The 15771-nt window shown below is 37.2% G+C and overlaps 2 protein-coding genes across 10 annotated transcripts in view; one reads left to right on the forward strand and one right to left on the reverse strand.

Moving 5' to 3' along the window:
- Window positions 1-14047, forward strand: part of LOC110831017 (limbic system-associated membrane protein) — a 457320-nt gene extending 443273 nt beyond the window's left edge. For all 8 annotated transcript variants that reach the window (XM_087351902.1, XM_087351903.1, XM_022066527.2 and 5 more), the window contains exons 2-8: window positions 340-508; window positions 3540-3682; window positions 4906-5037; window positions 5735-5878; window positions 6090-6277; window positions 7569-7842; window positions 8685-14047. In XM_087351902.1, the coding sequence (XP_087208028.1) occupies window positions 340-508; window positions 3540-3682; window positions 4906-5037; window positions 5735-5878; window positions 6090-6277; window positions 7569-7842; window positions 8685-8938 (1304 nt within the window). In that variant the 3' untranslated portion in view covers window positions 8939-14047. The remainder of the gene's footprint in view (window positions 1-339; window positions 509-3539; window positions 3683-4905; window positions 5038-5734; window positions 5879-6089; window positions 6278-7568; window positions 7843-8684) is intronic.
- An 887-nt stretch (window positions 14048-14934) lies between these two features.
- LOC110835845 (uncharacterized) overlaps window positions 14935-15771 on the reverse strand; it is a 171399-nt gene continuing 170562 nt past the window's right edge. For both annotated transcript variants that reach the window (XM_087351905.1, XM_087351904.1), the window contains exon 6: window positions 14935-15465. The gene's annotated coding sequence lies outside the window, so the exon portion shown is untranslated. The remainder of the gene's footprint in view (window positions 15466-15771) is intronic.

Raw genomic sequence — 15771 nt, forward strand, 5'->3', positions numbered from 1 at the left:
TTTAAAACACAAAAGTTATTATTCTGTCGTTTGATTCATTAATTAAAAATATTCCACTCTTAATTAACTTTAAAGACAACGTCCATTTTGTTGGAAATCGAAAAAGGAAGTGTTAAAATTATCGTTTTTTTTTTATTTATCCTGTTTTAATGGAGGTTAATCAAATATGATTGTGACATGCCATAGAAATTCGGAAAACTAGTCCCATAGTTATGAATATGTGAAAATCGTAGTGTAAAGAAAGCTTGCACCCTGTTGCATAGAATACTATAATACTTTGGATGTGGAGAATGAATTATAAACACTGACAAACTGAATCCTGACGCATCTCTCTTTCAGGTGGTGTTGTTAGCCAGAAAAAGGAGGCATCTATTACTCTGTCGCCCCCGGACACTGAAGTGGAGAGCTACCTGTCCACTTCACACATCGTGTCATGTAAAAGTCCACGAGGAGTTCACATGAAATGGACTCGAAATGGCACAGAAGAAATCACAGCAAACAAGGGCAGGTATGACAAGTTATTCAATACTCTTTGAGTGCGTGGCCATTTTATTTTAAACGAGATATTCTCATAAGAAAGCGAAAATATGATCCAACTCTTTTGTTTGCAACAGACTCAAAATCCTTATTTGACTGGGCTTACAGGAATAATACATAATGTAAAAGAACTGATAATATTAAAATTTTAGATTTATTATTCAAGCATTATAATTAATTATGTCCTTGCTTCAGTTCATTACCGTTGTTAAATAGGATCTGAGTCAGTTCGGAGAGATTGCGCAGTGATATGAATCGTTCTTGCCTTCAGTTCGCATCGCCTCTTCGCTTTTAGAGACACACTGCGCCTTCTACTTCGATCTCTGCTACGAACTGTCCAAGCGTCAGCAATTCCTACTAATTCGTAGACGTGAAATAAACTGATCATGTGAATTCCGCTCGTCAGAATTCGTACCACACTAAGATACGCGCATACTCGTTCACTCAACGTACCCCGTGCTTCATGGCTGCTCGTTCCTTCAGGCTGTTTGTCCTAGGATATCTATGGAACTATCAGACCGCATGGCAGAATCTGGGTGTTCGCTTTGTCGGCCTTCGAGGATGATTCGGGCTCAGGAGACTTCGCTCCTGTAGTAAAATCAGACTTAGTCGCAATCCGACAATCTCGTGAAATTAGCCACCCCCGACCCCCGAACACCATGATGGTGGGCGTGGCTCTTGTAGTCTCGTTGATTGATGCTGTGTCGACCAGCAGGGAGGACGCAAGACTGTGCCCCAGAATGCCCTGGACAAAGCGATGTCGTCCTCCATGGTCTTTCTTAACAAAGTAGCCACATCAGGGCCGTGTAGTATTCTGGGACAGATGCGGAACACAGAACACAGTGAATCTTTTAAGGACTTGGCAGCGACTTAGCTGTGTGCCACGGAAAATATCCGGCTGTTAACGATATCAGACAAGTCCACCAGGTAGGCGTCGTGATGCCCGCAGAACTCATGAGTTAACCGAACGTCAACGGAGTGTTTTAGAGATCAAAGGGCTGAACTGTGATCTGCCACGCCCCGTTTGCCTTTGCAGAACTCGGATCTTAAAAGTTCAAGGTCAAACACCGCTTAAGTCCGGTGACGTATCAAGTTTGTCGTCCCTCAGTATCAGGAAACACTATTGCCTGTGTGTCTGCAAACTTCAGTCATCACTCAATGATTTGATCCTCCAACCCCTGGTCTTCTCCGATGTTCATTTCCCGCCATACGCTGGAGACCACACCTTTCAGTTACTCACAACCGCTCCGCACATTAGCGCATTCACCTGAACGGTCTGGGAGTGGGTTTCGTTTGTCGACAAGTCGCCGCCCATGAGGGAGTTAAAAGCTCAGTCTTTCAACTCCATCGAATCAGCAAATGTACCGGTAGTTTCTTTCTCTCTCTTAAGTCCGCGATTTCATCCCAATTGTGCACCTCTCCGATATACGAGGTGCGATCGAAAGGTTTCCAGACTGCTCGTATGAAAACCCGTACACTTATCTCAGGTATTAAATTCGAAGTAGTTCCCCTGGGAGTGAACACAACGATCCCAGCGCCGCTGCCAAGCCTGGAAGCATCCCTGGAAATCTTTCTTTGTCAGCCTGTCAAGCACCATCTGCGATTCTGCCTGAATCTCTTCTATCGTCTCAAATCTCCTTCCCTTTAGCTGAATTTTCATCTTTGGGAAGAGGAAGAAGTCACACGGAGCTTAGAAAGGAAGTTGGGGTCGGTTCTTGCAAGATCTTTGAGCTCCTGACAAACGAGAAGTCGATTCTGCTTCTATTCCTCAGACAGGATGCGTCGCATGTGGAGTTCTTCCTTTAGAATCAGCTGACAGGTCCCATAGCCTATCCCAACAATGTCGCACAAGTCGTTGATGGTACGGCGTCGATCTTCGTAACATTTTCGGGCGTTGTGCTCGAAGATGGTCGTCCAGAACGCTCGTCATCATCGACAGAGGTTCGGCCATTTTTAAAACGCGAATGCCACACGAAAGTTTGTGCACGACCCATTGCGGACTCCCCAAATGCTTGCTTTAGCATTTCATAGGTTTCCGTAGCCGTTTTGGCGAGTCTTTGGCAAAATTTGATGCACACGCCATTCCGAAATCGCAGGAGGGTCGGTGTAATGCACTACCAAAACGCCCGTAACTAAGAAACAAATGCTAATTCGATGATGCCGGCTGGCACACTGATTCGCTATGAATGTAGGCCGCACCCCCTAGCGGCAGAAGCTCGTACTACATCCGGTTCGCCCTCTATTGACACAGTCTTGAAACTTTCCGATCGCACCTCGTATGCCGTTCACGTGAAGGTCGTGATACGAACATTCATCAGTCTTTAAGCCTGAACACAAACTTTTGTCCACGGATATAACTTTCTGCGCATATTGGATTTCTTAGACTAGTGCACAACAGCCTTTTTGTACTATACAGATATATCATTCATGATTCCCCAGAAGCCGCGTAATAAATGTGCCGGTGTCACACACATTCTTCTTCCTGTGGCTCCACAACCCAGCTGTGGGTCTTCGCCGCCTCATTTCAGAGGTTTCCTAGTCTTTGAAGTGTGCACCTGTGAGTAGCGAATGACCAGCCCACTCCATCTACACAATTTCTACTCAATCCTGATTTGACTGCCAGAGCCATCTAGCAGTACATCAGGAAACTTTTTGGGTTGAGAAATGGCCGCTGAATTTTTTTGCTTACGAAACATATAATTCATGCTCGTAAGGTTCTTTTGCATGTCGTAAATGTACGACATGGGATCGTGCACTTCCCCTCCGAAGGAATTTGTGCTACGGATTTTTATCACCCTTAAAAATCCATCGACCCGCGAACCTTAGGTCAAGTGTCGAGGGTGTCACACACATTACAAGACTAAATCTCGTTCTATTCAACGCAAATAAAATGTAGAATGCATAAGATTACATTGTCCTCAAGCAAAACGTTTTTCTATTATCCAATCTATTGTTTATTTTTAATATTGGGTAAAAGTAATAATTAAATTTTTAATTTTCAGAATCCATATAGAGGAGTCTCGAGCAGGCCCTGGCTTGGCACTCGTCTTTGAGTCTATAGAGACAAAAGACAAGGGGAACTACACTTGTAAAGCAATGGTGGATGGCAAGGAAGTTCAGGCTAGCTTCGTGCTCATAGTCATAAGTAAGTTTTCCTAACATTTTAGCTGTCTATAACATTTTCCTGAACACGGTTTGTAGTAATGCGATGGAATGAAACACCACAGACTGTTTTAACAAACTACACAATAATACGCTGCATCACAATCTAAAAGACTACAATTAACAGTATTGAAATAGATTTTAAATAAATATTTTGTCTTTTACTCAGTAGTTTGTCACCATAGCTAAAGAAAATATTTCCTTTGACATAATTATTTTTATGTGTATAATATAACATACTTATGATATATCTAGATGCTTGTTACAATAACTTTTTGTTTTTATGTTAATATTAATTAGTGTATTTTTATTACGATATTTTGTGAAGGATCTGTGGAATATAAATAAATTCTATTCTGTACCTTAAGAGAGTTATCCAATTAATCAAATGCATTGCACATGTACAGACGTCACTGTGACTGCGTACATCGCAGGAGAGTGGCTGCAACGCTGACCAGCGTCAGAGCAGTACAGTGTGGAAAAGAGTATATATATCCAGATAATCAGAATATATTAAAAGGAATTCGTATATCTTCAGAATGAATATATCATGTCGTAGCAGTGTCTCATAACTTTTCTTCTTCTCTATTTACTCTCCTCTGTAATTTGCAGTAATGTTGATTTTTCTCTTCTCCCCCCTTGTGATTGCTACATCATCTCATTGGTTTACCTCAAATAAAGTGTACAAACTGCTATCTATGTTCGTAATTTAATATTTTTTCTACTTTTATGTTAGTTTATCTGTAAAATTTATGACTTATGTTATTTCTTCTTCTATGGCTCTCCGGTCCGTATTCGGTCCATGGCCTCCTCAATTCTCCTCTTCCACTCAGTCTTCAGTTAGGTCCGTCTGTCCGAGGCTTTGGTTGAGGTTTCAAAACATCTTCCTTTTTACGGTGCAAGGTTGTTAGCCTTGCGACCAACCCCCAACCTGGAGGACCAGGGTACCTGTCTTAGTCTGACCTCTCCCCCTCGACCAATCTGGCTAGGGAGGCCCTACCAGTAGCTCTTGCGGTCACTGAGGTACTCAAGCCCCACCACCCCAAGGTGCAGGTACCATTAAGTGGGGCTTATGTTATTTAAAACTGTTAATTGATTGGATTATCTTTCCCCTTTCCTCTTTCTAAATAACAAAGAATTAAATTTATAGAGAGACTAGCCAAAACTAGATACAGTGGCTAATAGCGATTATTTGTATCGTGTTAGAGCCCATCAAATTTGCGGACACTGCAACAGTGCAGACTGTTAGCGAATACCAGAACGTGGTTGTGCCGTGTGAGGTGGATGGTGATCCAGAACCCGAAATAAATTGGACTGTTAATGGGAAGTTGCCTCAAGGTAAGTGAAGGTTTTTGATATTATTTATTCATCTTTGCAGTTTGTGAGGAGTCGATATGGCAGACTATAATGAACATTTGTCATTAACACAATTTTTTTACTATTTGTTATACTTTAATATTGGTTACATTTTAAAGAAAATTACTGTCTTTCATTGTTTCATTTGCACATGCTCACTGTTCCATAATTAAAATTGAAACAAAAGTAATTTGAGAGTAATTTTAATATAGATCAGATTTATGATATGGATTATTGACATTGCATGATTTTCTCACATTTCTTAATGATCGCTTTCTTTGTATTTGAAGACAAATTGTTCAAATTAAAGAAAGAATTTAATTACGGCACTGGAAAGTACAGAAATATTGATGCTGTGATATGTATTTAGGACAGCCACTTTGCAGCTTCTTTGATTATCTTGCTATGATCCTGGAGATGATTTTGTTGTGGGCGCAGTTAGAATTTAGAGCAGGAGTATCAGAATATCAAAAAAGGATGTAATATCTTTTTGGCATTTGTTATGAAATTAAATACTCATCCTTTTTTTGCAGATAAAACCAAGAATATGTTAGATAATAAATAATAAATCTTGCCACGCGTTCAGAAACAACATTTCATAATTGGAGAACCCATGAGCCAAGAATTTATTAATTTAATGTAGTTAAGCACTGTAAACTTAAAAATATGAATCTTACAGGGCCCAAGTACAAAGTGGTCGCAGATGGCCTGTGCATTGAAAATGTAACATTAGAAGATAAAGGTGAATACAAATGTCGTGCATACCAACTGTCTAGTGTCAAAAGCAACGTGCTGGTTCGTACGATCATTCTCAACATCGAACGTAAGTATTGGTAATGTACTTTGTGTTTTTGTAGGTTTTATTGATAAGATTTATTTTGATGATATGGGAGACTAAGCTTTACAGGTTCAATTTGTACGTACTACCCACAGTCTACGTGTATTTATATTATTACTTTCCCTTGTTGTTATTCTGTACCACTGAGTGTCTTTAATTAAATTTGAAATACAAAATGTGGATGTATCTTTGACAGACAAGCCAGTTTGGCGTGGTGAGGAGGGATATGAGAAGTCTTACGCATTCATTTCTGGTACTGCCAACCTAACATGTGAAGTTACTGCAGAACCGAAACCTAAATTTGAATGGCTGAAGGGAAGTAAAACACTGAAATCACAGGAAAATGCCACCATCTTTCAGGAGGAATTTCGCACTATATTGCAGGTATATCTCTTAATAAAACAGAAAATAATATTTTTTAATCATCAAAGCACAGAAGATGTACTGGATTACAAAGTTCCTGTCATTCATTCTAACAATCTGAAATCCTTTATTTAATGACATTTTATTACTGTTAAAAACATTACAGTAGCCAGAAAGAAAATTGCCTTATGTGATGGTACGCTTGAAGTTTGTCTCAAGTTATTTAATTGTTTTAACTGCTTTGGTCATTACTAATGATCACAATAACAAGAATAGAAATGACTATAAATATAACAAGAATGCAAAATTCCAAGCACCTTCCATATTATTAAAATCAATTATACATTGTGCCTGCCAGTCCTGACTTCAATTCCGGACAGGGTGCCCAAGATAGACAAAAAATGGATGTTTGGTGTTATTTCCAGTTTGTACGCCATGACTTCCAGATGTCATTTTTCCACCACACGTGTGTGTTGGCTTGGATCGACGCTTTGTCTGCACAGTTTGGAGGGTGCAGGCACGTTTCACTGACGGTCGTTTCCAAATTGTTTCGCAAAATTAGACCGATTTCAGCAACCGCTGCAATCAACTTTAAATAAAATAAACTTCAGCCAAATATCATCAAAGATCATTTGTGAAATTATTTATTCAAACCGCGCACCGTTAGTGGTGCAACCACGCATATTCCCGGAAAGGACTCAGCTCACTGATTTACACAAACCCTAAATTAAATCACCTAAGCTGGGCGGTTATAACATTATTTACGCTTAGGAAACAACTCTACAAATCAAATAAACAAATTTCCTGAGGAATTCCTTCCTCTACTCCTGCAGCAAAGTACATATAGGCAAGTAAGGCTTTCAAGCCACATGACTGATTACAACTTTCCTTTTGTTATTTGAATTATCATAAATAATATTTTATAATTTTAAAATTTAAAATAATCTTGGATTCGTCTTGTTCTTGGTAATGAAAGGCTGGCTCATTAAAAATGCTTGCTATTATAAACTGGGATACTGGGAACTACCCGTTCTTCAAGTGCCTGAGCACTGCGGGTCCCAACTTTTCATTGGCTTGATCTATGGACAGTTGGTAGGACTCCTTTGACGAGGGATCGGCCCGTCGCAAGGCCTCTACCTGTACACAGGACATCACAACACAGAAAAACGCTGACAAACATCCATGGCTTGAGCGACCAAGCGGCACAAGGCTCAAGCCTCAGACCACGCGGCCACTGCGGACCCCTGCTATTATAAACAGTGCCTGTATACAAGATAGACATTGTACTGTGTTTATTATTGCTGCCGTATAGGTACAAGTCAGCAGTAAGAATGCCTTTGGAGACTACATATGCAAAGCATCTAACAGCCTGGGTAAGATGGAGCAAGTGATTACACTTATTGAAGTCTCAAAGCCAGCAGTACCAAAGATGTCTGTCCGTGGAGCAAGACATGACTCTGTCCAGATTGACATTGAAGGTCCAGAGAATGAGGAGCTCGGTACCCTTGGGTACCGTGTCCAGTACCTCAAGAGACAGGAAATGCACAAAGGGTGGGATTCAGCACAGGAGGTGAAATTTAATAAGGGTAAGTTTCCACGTTTCTGATCAGATAATAACTGTATTAATTGCATGTTTTCTTTGATACTTGTTGATGTGTCCTTTCGCTTGCTATGTTGTAAATTTAATCTAAAAACTGATATATTATGAGTGAAGTTGGAACAGGCTTTAGCCTAATCCCTGAAGTGAAGAAGAAGAAGACTGATATATTACTAGAGGTCGTTCGAGTAGTGGTGGCACCTAAATGAGCGATGTGTAAGTCGAGAGAGGGGAGTTCAGTAGCAGTGGGGGTCGCACAGCCTCAGCTGCGGTGACGCACCGAACTAAACACAGCTAGAGCTACAAACCAACTGAAGCTGACACCCCTCTAGCGCGTGATTCGGACGAGTCCATCTCATACGACCAAAATCAGTCCTTTACACATGTGCCAGCAGTTCTCGCTCGGCCTCCACTACTACTACTACTTATTTCAGTGCTCACCCCTTGCCCTGGACAGTTAGTAACAATAATCAGATAAATACAAACAAATATAAAGTTTGATTTTCTTTGAAGAGTATATTTAGAAATCTGGTGTGGAATTCATATAATATTTGTTATATATGTGTTTTATTTATTATGTACTAACAATACCATATTTCATCAGGATCAGTTAGGTAGCTTCGGAGATGAAACGTGGTTTAACAGGTGGACAGACAGACAATATTTCTATGATGTGTTAATTCTGTGCACTCATATAAATGGTATGTACAAACGTAAAGCATATTTTCAACAACATATTAAATCCAATTATGGTTGCCATAAGGAGGTTCACATTTTTTTTAACAGGAATGGTGTTTGATTTAATTTGGTAACTAATTTTTTTTGCCATAGCTGAATCACCATACATCCTCTCTGGCCTCAGCCAAAACACACAATATGTTGTGCGTGTTGCAACTTGGAATGCGGCAGGATTCAGCGACTACACGCAGGAGAGGTCATTTTCCACTGAGAAGATCCATGCTGACCCTGTCACTGGTTCTACCAACTCCGCAATATCTGTCTCCTTGAAAGCATCTCAGCTCATAACAATCATTGCTGTCCACAATATCATCTCTGTCACCTCAGAGTTGAAACACAATTTGTGAAGTTAAACATTTATGATAGGTTAATTTAAACTTTACTTCACACAATGAAATAATGAAGAATTTGTGTGAAGACTGGAACTGCTAGAGGTACAGGCATGAAAGAGGAACAATGGAGTGTTCTCTATTTTCTGAATTAACTTTAATCAGTTGGTATTAAATGTTATTGTGATTGGTTAATGCTGTGCTTGTATTGAAACATTGTCTCAGCAACAGCAAATAATCGCATATAACGCGTAGCACTCCACAAGAATTGGCATTTGTAGCCTTGTTTCCTGAGTTTCCATAGTCCTAGGACTTCACAGTGGCCGATTGCACTCTCAGTTTCTCGTTGTATTGAAGTGAAAGCAACTACTAATATATTATTTGATTTTATTGAAACAATCAAGTTAGAATTTGGATCTCATCTTAGAAGAGTTACTGCAACAGTTGTAAGTTCAAAGAAAGAGGTTTGCTGAATTTCTGTGATCGTGGCTCAGGATAGTTTCCGATGGCAGGCCTTTTCGAACACAGTCATAAACCTGTGCGAGGCACTTCTTGACTGACTGAGCACGACTTTTCAAGAAAATCCTTGCTTCATGATGTTAGTAGTGCCATAACAAATTTCCAAGCTAGAATTTACTAATTATTCTCATCTTCCCATAAGTAAGGTTATGTAGTTGTTTTGATTATAGCTGCACAAAGTGAGAAGTGGCATCTTGAACACGGTATTAACGCTGTCCTACATATAATTTTAAAAGTTGTAGATGTATTGTTTCTTCCGATAATGATTTCAGTAGACTAAATTTTGACTCGTTAGTAATAAGATACGTTTTAGCAAAACATTCAACACAAAAGCGTTATTCCAGATTCAGAAATCAAGGCTCCTGTCACATTCTGAAGTCTCGGTGTAAGCAAAAGAAGGCTTGGATTGAAAAGTCTCTACTGAGTGGTTGAGAAGGATGCATTAGTATAGTAATTAATTTTATTTTTACCAGAGTGGCATGTATGCTTATTATATCAGCTCAGAAAGAATGTGAATTGCTGTACCAGCTATGAGGGGAGAGACTGTACTAAATAATAATAATAATAATTAAATTTGCCATGTTCCAGATGGCCCAGAAGTCATGGTTTATTTTCAAATATACCACTGTGCACAGTGCCAAATGTTCACAGGGTGTTTTTTTTTAAGGGATGTGTGATCCACTGCAATATTGAAAAATATGGGTTTTTATTTTCAGTGAAATATTCCAGTGAATATTTTACTATTTAAAATGTGAACGCATAGTTGTTTGTAACTACTGCCTGTTTTGTTCAGTCTCTTCTTAAAACATGTAAACATTCATGTGTGAATAGCTGATTGAAATTAATTTGTGATCATGTATATTGCCGGCTCGTATACAGTTTGTGTACATGTATGTGTGTGTGTGTGTGTGTGTGCGCATATCTGTATAAACAGAGTAAATTTGATAAATGAACTAAGAATATTAGGATGAATTAAACCGATATTACTTTATTTAAACTTCATGAATCAAGTTGAAAATGAAACAGTGTTATCGTAATACATATTAGTACGAGATGCTGATAAGAACGGTGAACACATTCATGTTTCTGATGTGTAAAACTACAACATTAAAACAACAGCCACATTTTTTTTTATTATTCTGATGTAATTAATATTATGCCATTGTCAAACTGTATATAGGCTTATGTTATATAAATGTAATATTTCTTATATATGCCAAAGATTATAAATTGTAAATCCTGTAGAGTACCATAAATTGATTGAATTAAAGTATCATAAAGGTTTTTCTGCAAACATAAATTGCAAGCTGCTGACTTCATAATTTCATTATGCAGAATTTTTTTGAAACTGGAGATAAAGACTGGGGGTCTCAAACATGTGATTTCCTATGAGCCGCCTCCATTAAGAGTGAACAGGAGAGCAATTTCTGTCGCATAGAAGAACCTATTTCTTTAGTTATAACACATTTGGTGGAATGTATTTTTTCTGGTATCCCTACTTCCATATTAAATTACATTCAACTGCAGCAAACGTCTTATCTCACAGATAAATGGTCTGTTTTTGTGTCATATTATTGGGGGTTTGTTGTATGTGCCAGAATAAAAAAAATGCAGTTATCCTAAATTTTATCTGCACTAATAATGTCATAAGTTACACTTTTGTTGCGAATCAAACCTGTCCCTTGTCATTCACTTACATCAGTGAAGCAAAGCCTCTTGAACAGCAGCAGAGGTATAAATTTATAGCTGTCTCAGAACACTAGAATATGAGATAATTATCTTAAAAGCTTCTCCGATAACTTTAAGTTTTAGACCCCTAATATTTAGGAAAAGGTTGAATTACAAAGAAGTGTTACCAGGAAGAATTTTGTCTATGATGGTTTAACATAATTTACGAAATCACGATCATAAGTGTGCACTAAACTCCAATATTTGTACTGGGTGATTATGTATGTGAACTGGATGCTGCATGACATAAATTTATCTTGATCTTGAACACTCTATGATAGGTGGCATAATTCTTGCAGCAAATGCTATCTCTTTTGTTATTATTAACTGTTCATTGCAATACATAACCTAAAATATTTTTATTACAACTGATTACTGTCAACACTTACTCGCAAATTTATTTGTTGTTAAGCTTTCTAAGTCAGGGTATGACAATTTGTCTTGTGAACTAGGAGCAAACCCAAAAAATTTAGGAACCAGATGATTATTCACCATCATGATTTTATATTTTAATGACAAGCAAAAGGATTTCAGCGTGCCACTAATGCATGGGATGTATTGCCTTTTCAGGTGAACAAGATTGTATGAAGCACCTATTAAATTCACTTCATCAATCTGTCTGCTCATGCACATGAAAATGAATAATCTGATATTAATAAAATTTAGTACTGGAGAATTTTATGAACTTGTTTTGCGCCAATTTAGTATTCATTTAGGTTAGGAAATTTTAACTACTTTTCTAATCATGTTCTATTACACAGAGATTCTTTCTCTTTGTTTTTTTCTTTCTTACCCCTCAGTTTTGAAATAAAAAGAGAGAGAGAATAAAATAAATTTAAAGATGTCTCAGATTCAATCATATTAGCTGCGTCAGTAACTCCGTACCCATTCTTGGTTACATTCACGTTTGATACATTCTGTAATTGTAACAGTCTCTCTTAATTTCGTTCTCGTTATCATTGCTGATGTGTACTCTGTTTATGTCATCTGTCTTTTACAGTATTGACAACGTGCACTCACTCATATCATAACCTCATATAGCGTAATTACTGTATGTTACGTCATTGACGGTCATGTACAAGCAGATTTAGGTACCTTATTACCAATATTGTTGGAACAGCCAGTTACTGTCACTTGTTGATACTTCGAATTACAGAAACTTCACAAAGCATGCTAACGTTTTACCGTGTACAGGAAAAAGAAATATATTCGATGATAGTACTGTAATTTTGTTATAGGTGTTCTAGCAGCTCATTGTCATAGTGGTATAAATTTAATTGTGAATTTTTCATCTCCCCCACTCAAACCGTTGGAGTAAGTAATTTGTATTTTGAAGGAGTACATAAAAATTAAATTTGTTCTTCCTTCCTCCAATGACTCAACACTGCTGTACAGCTACTGTAATACTACATGTGTAAAGAAAATCCTGTTTCTCATAATCCTCTAGTTTCATAGGAAGGAAACATCAGACTTTAAAGCTTCTTCAGGGGCATTGGTACAATGCTCAAGTCCAGTATTTCTGGTATGGTTTCATCTGAATATGAACATTTCTTGATGATTTGGAAATGAAGAATAAATATCGTCACTGATGGTAAATTCATGTCAAAGCAAAAATTTCAGTCTTCAAATTCTAAGCTGCAATACTGCAAAACCCGTGCTGTGATTAAATTCAATTGCCAATATTTTAGTCAGTTTCACTGCACTTGTATTTTCTGATTACTCATTTGTATTTTCCTGTTTGATTTCATATAACAGTGAAAATTTCTTCTTTGTGATAGAACTTGAAAGAAATTTGTCAGATGTCTACCATCTATTTATCATCATACGTATGATTGCAGATGACCATAAACAAAGCTTTTGGTGTTGAAATTGCTACCTGCGACGAGCAGTTATGTGATGGAATAATATTTGAGCTGGGGTTTCATAAGAGCAAAACAGACATGAACTAAACATAATTGCTCTAAAAAATATGGGGTACTATGACATTTCTAGGCACCTGGGATTTATTTAGCCATCTTCTAAGCTGCCCTACATAATAGTGTTTTAAAGCTCAATATGTACATTGTAAATTTCATATTGTACAATGTCCTTCATTACATAATGTGTAAAATCTGTCACATAATATATGAACATGTTGAAGACTATAATTTCATAATGATCATGATCTTCGTAAGTCTAAGTCATTAAATCCAGCTCTTATTTTACAATATTTTAAAATAATAAATTACGTGTAATGTACAAGCAGTTTGAAAACTTTTAGATATAATGACTTTATATGTAATTTATTATGTTAAATTATTGTATAAAAATGAGTAAATGATTTTAAAAATTATATATAAAAAAAGACAATTTAGATAATAATATTTGTTTATTACAGCCTTTCTTGCCAAACACATTCATAGGGAAAATATTAATGACGGCTTGCAAGATGAAACACATATGCTAGCAACAAACAAATTAGTGAATAAGTTTTATTGATAATGAATTTTAATAAGAGAAATGTATATTTAAAGAACACTGTGAAAATGCATTTGATTAAATATATAAATAAGAGTTAATATATATATATATAGTTATAAACTGCTATGCATAGAGAATTTATTAGTAATATTAATTAATCATAAAAAAGTTTATATATTTTTTTGTAAATTCCCCAATTGTAGCTTTCAAAAGCAACCCTAGGCTGTGTGCATCCCATAAGTTTCATTCTAGTAATGTTATAACCTCTGCTGTAGGCCTCTTTTCTTCTTAAGAACCATATTCATGCAACAAACTTGTCTGTGTACCAGAGACCCTTAATTTTGTTTCTCAATGTTAAAATCAAAGTCCTAATATGAGCACACACATGAATGATGTTAATAAAATGTATTAAGACTTGCATTTGCTCCAAACATTTATAAACCTAGCTAAGATAAATAAGAATTTATGAAAGCAAGATATTTCTTAAAAAAGTAATGTTATTTAATGTATGGAATTTTTGAGATTTTAAATTGACAGCAACCTTCTGATTGTAGGATTTGCAGTATTCACGGTGGTGAGTTTGAAGATGGCTGTCTTCTGGGTTGTTGTACTGTGTAGTCTGGTCGATGTTAACCAACGTTTCAGAGGTCATACTGCCTCCGTCATCAGGGCGATGAGTTTGAAGATTTCTGTCTTCTGGGTTGTTGCGCTGTGTAGTCTGGTAGAAGTTATCGTTTCAGAGGTCGTTGCTGCCTCCATCATCAGGGCAATGATGGAGGCAGCCAGGACCTTTGAAAGGATGTAAACTTTTACCTGACTGCACAGCGCAACAACCCAGAAGACAGCCTTCTTCAATCTTCTGATTAATAACACTAGTGGGAAGATTCTTTTTACAGAGGTGAGAACAAAGTAATGAGTGTTTGCAGAGTTACCATAGTCTATCTAAAATTAATTCCAAAGGTAGTGGGATCTATTTTCATTATAGTCCTTTAAGTTTAGCGTAATTAAACGTCTCTTACAGTATATTTTTGTCCTTTCCAGTTTACTTCACTGATGGTATATTTTAATCACTTGGCCAGCACTTACAAGTAAGTGTGTATTTAAAGCTGATATGAAAATACAGATTTAATGACTGAATCCTTAAATTAATTTATATTACTCAGAGCCCAGAATTTGTTAGATTTGTGATTTATGGGAAGATGGACATTAATAATGAGAACGTGATGTCATACAAATGTGACTCACATAACTTGTTTTAAGGAAAGTGTGAATTGAAATTTTTTTTTTCCATTTCCAAGAAGAAGACATTGAAAGTTAAGACTTTATTTCATATTATTTTGCAAGAAAATAGATATTACTTTTATTGAGTTAGGTTACCAAACCGAAAGACATTTGTACAAACACTTAGTACAGGTAAAGTAATATCTCACTGTACAATTCTTATTTTGATTCTTGGTAACATCAGCCATTTACAGCCCAGTGTAATTTAACAATACATAACTCTGATATCTTGTTATGTGTTCTTAACATAATGTGTATGAAATGAATGCATTTAGGGTTGGTCATGTATCAGCGGACAACTTCTTTCTGATCCACCTTCAGAGCCGTTTGAGGATGTTGCGGTGGTCATCCGGTTTACCACTTGCATCCGTCATTGAGATTCAGCCAGAGTTGTTGATGCGTCGGGCTCGGAAACCGGGGTTGTTGAAATTGGTGCCATCCTCGCCTGTAGGATCATGACCATGGGGCATTGTTGGATCTCCACGGCGTCGATTATCGATGATGAGCTCATCCAGATACATTATGAGGGCAAGAAAGTTGAGGATAAATGCCGTAACCTGCCAGAAAATGCACAGAACAGAAGAAGGATTACTTTCAGCTTCACGTCAGTTTTGTGGTTACTCATGCCATGGTTTAAATCCTCACAATATGTCTTTTAAATTGAACCCTATACTATAATCTCAATCCCTTCTCAGTCTTCCAAATGACTTCCTTATATGAGATATTACCACCAAAATTCTATATGCATTTCTTGCTGCCTAGTACCAGGTATAAAGCATTCTTAAATAAATACTTTAAGGCCATACTCCCCATTACATTGTGTACCTAATTTCACAAATGAGTCCCTGGCAATGATGATTTGG

Source organism: Zootermopsis nevadensis, unplaced genomic scaffold (assembly GCF_977971745.1).
Source record: "Zootermopsis nevadensis isolate Lab colony 2312 unplaced genomic scaffold, Znev_1.0 Znev_ptg000020l, whole genome shotgun sequence".
NCBI classification, from domain to species: Eukaryota; Metazoa; Arthropoda; class Insecta; order Blattodea; family Termopsidae; genus Zootermopsis; species Zootermopsis nevadensis.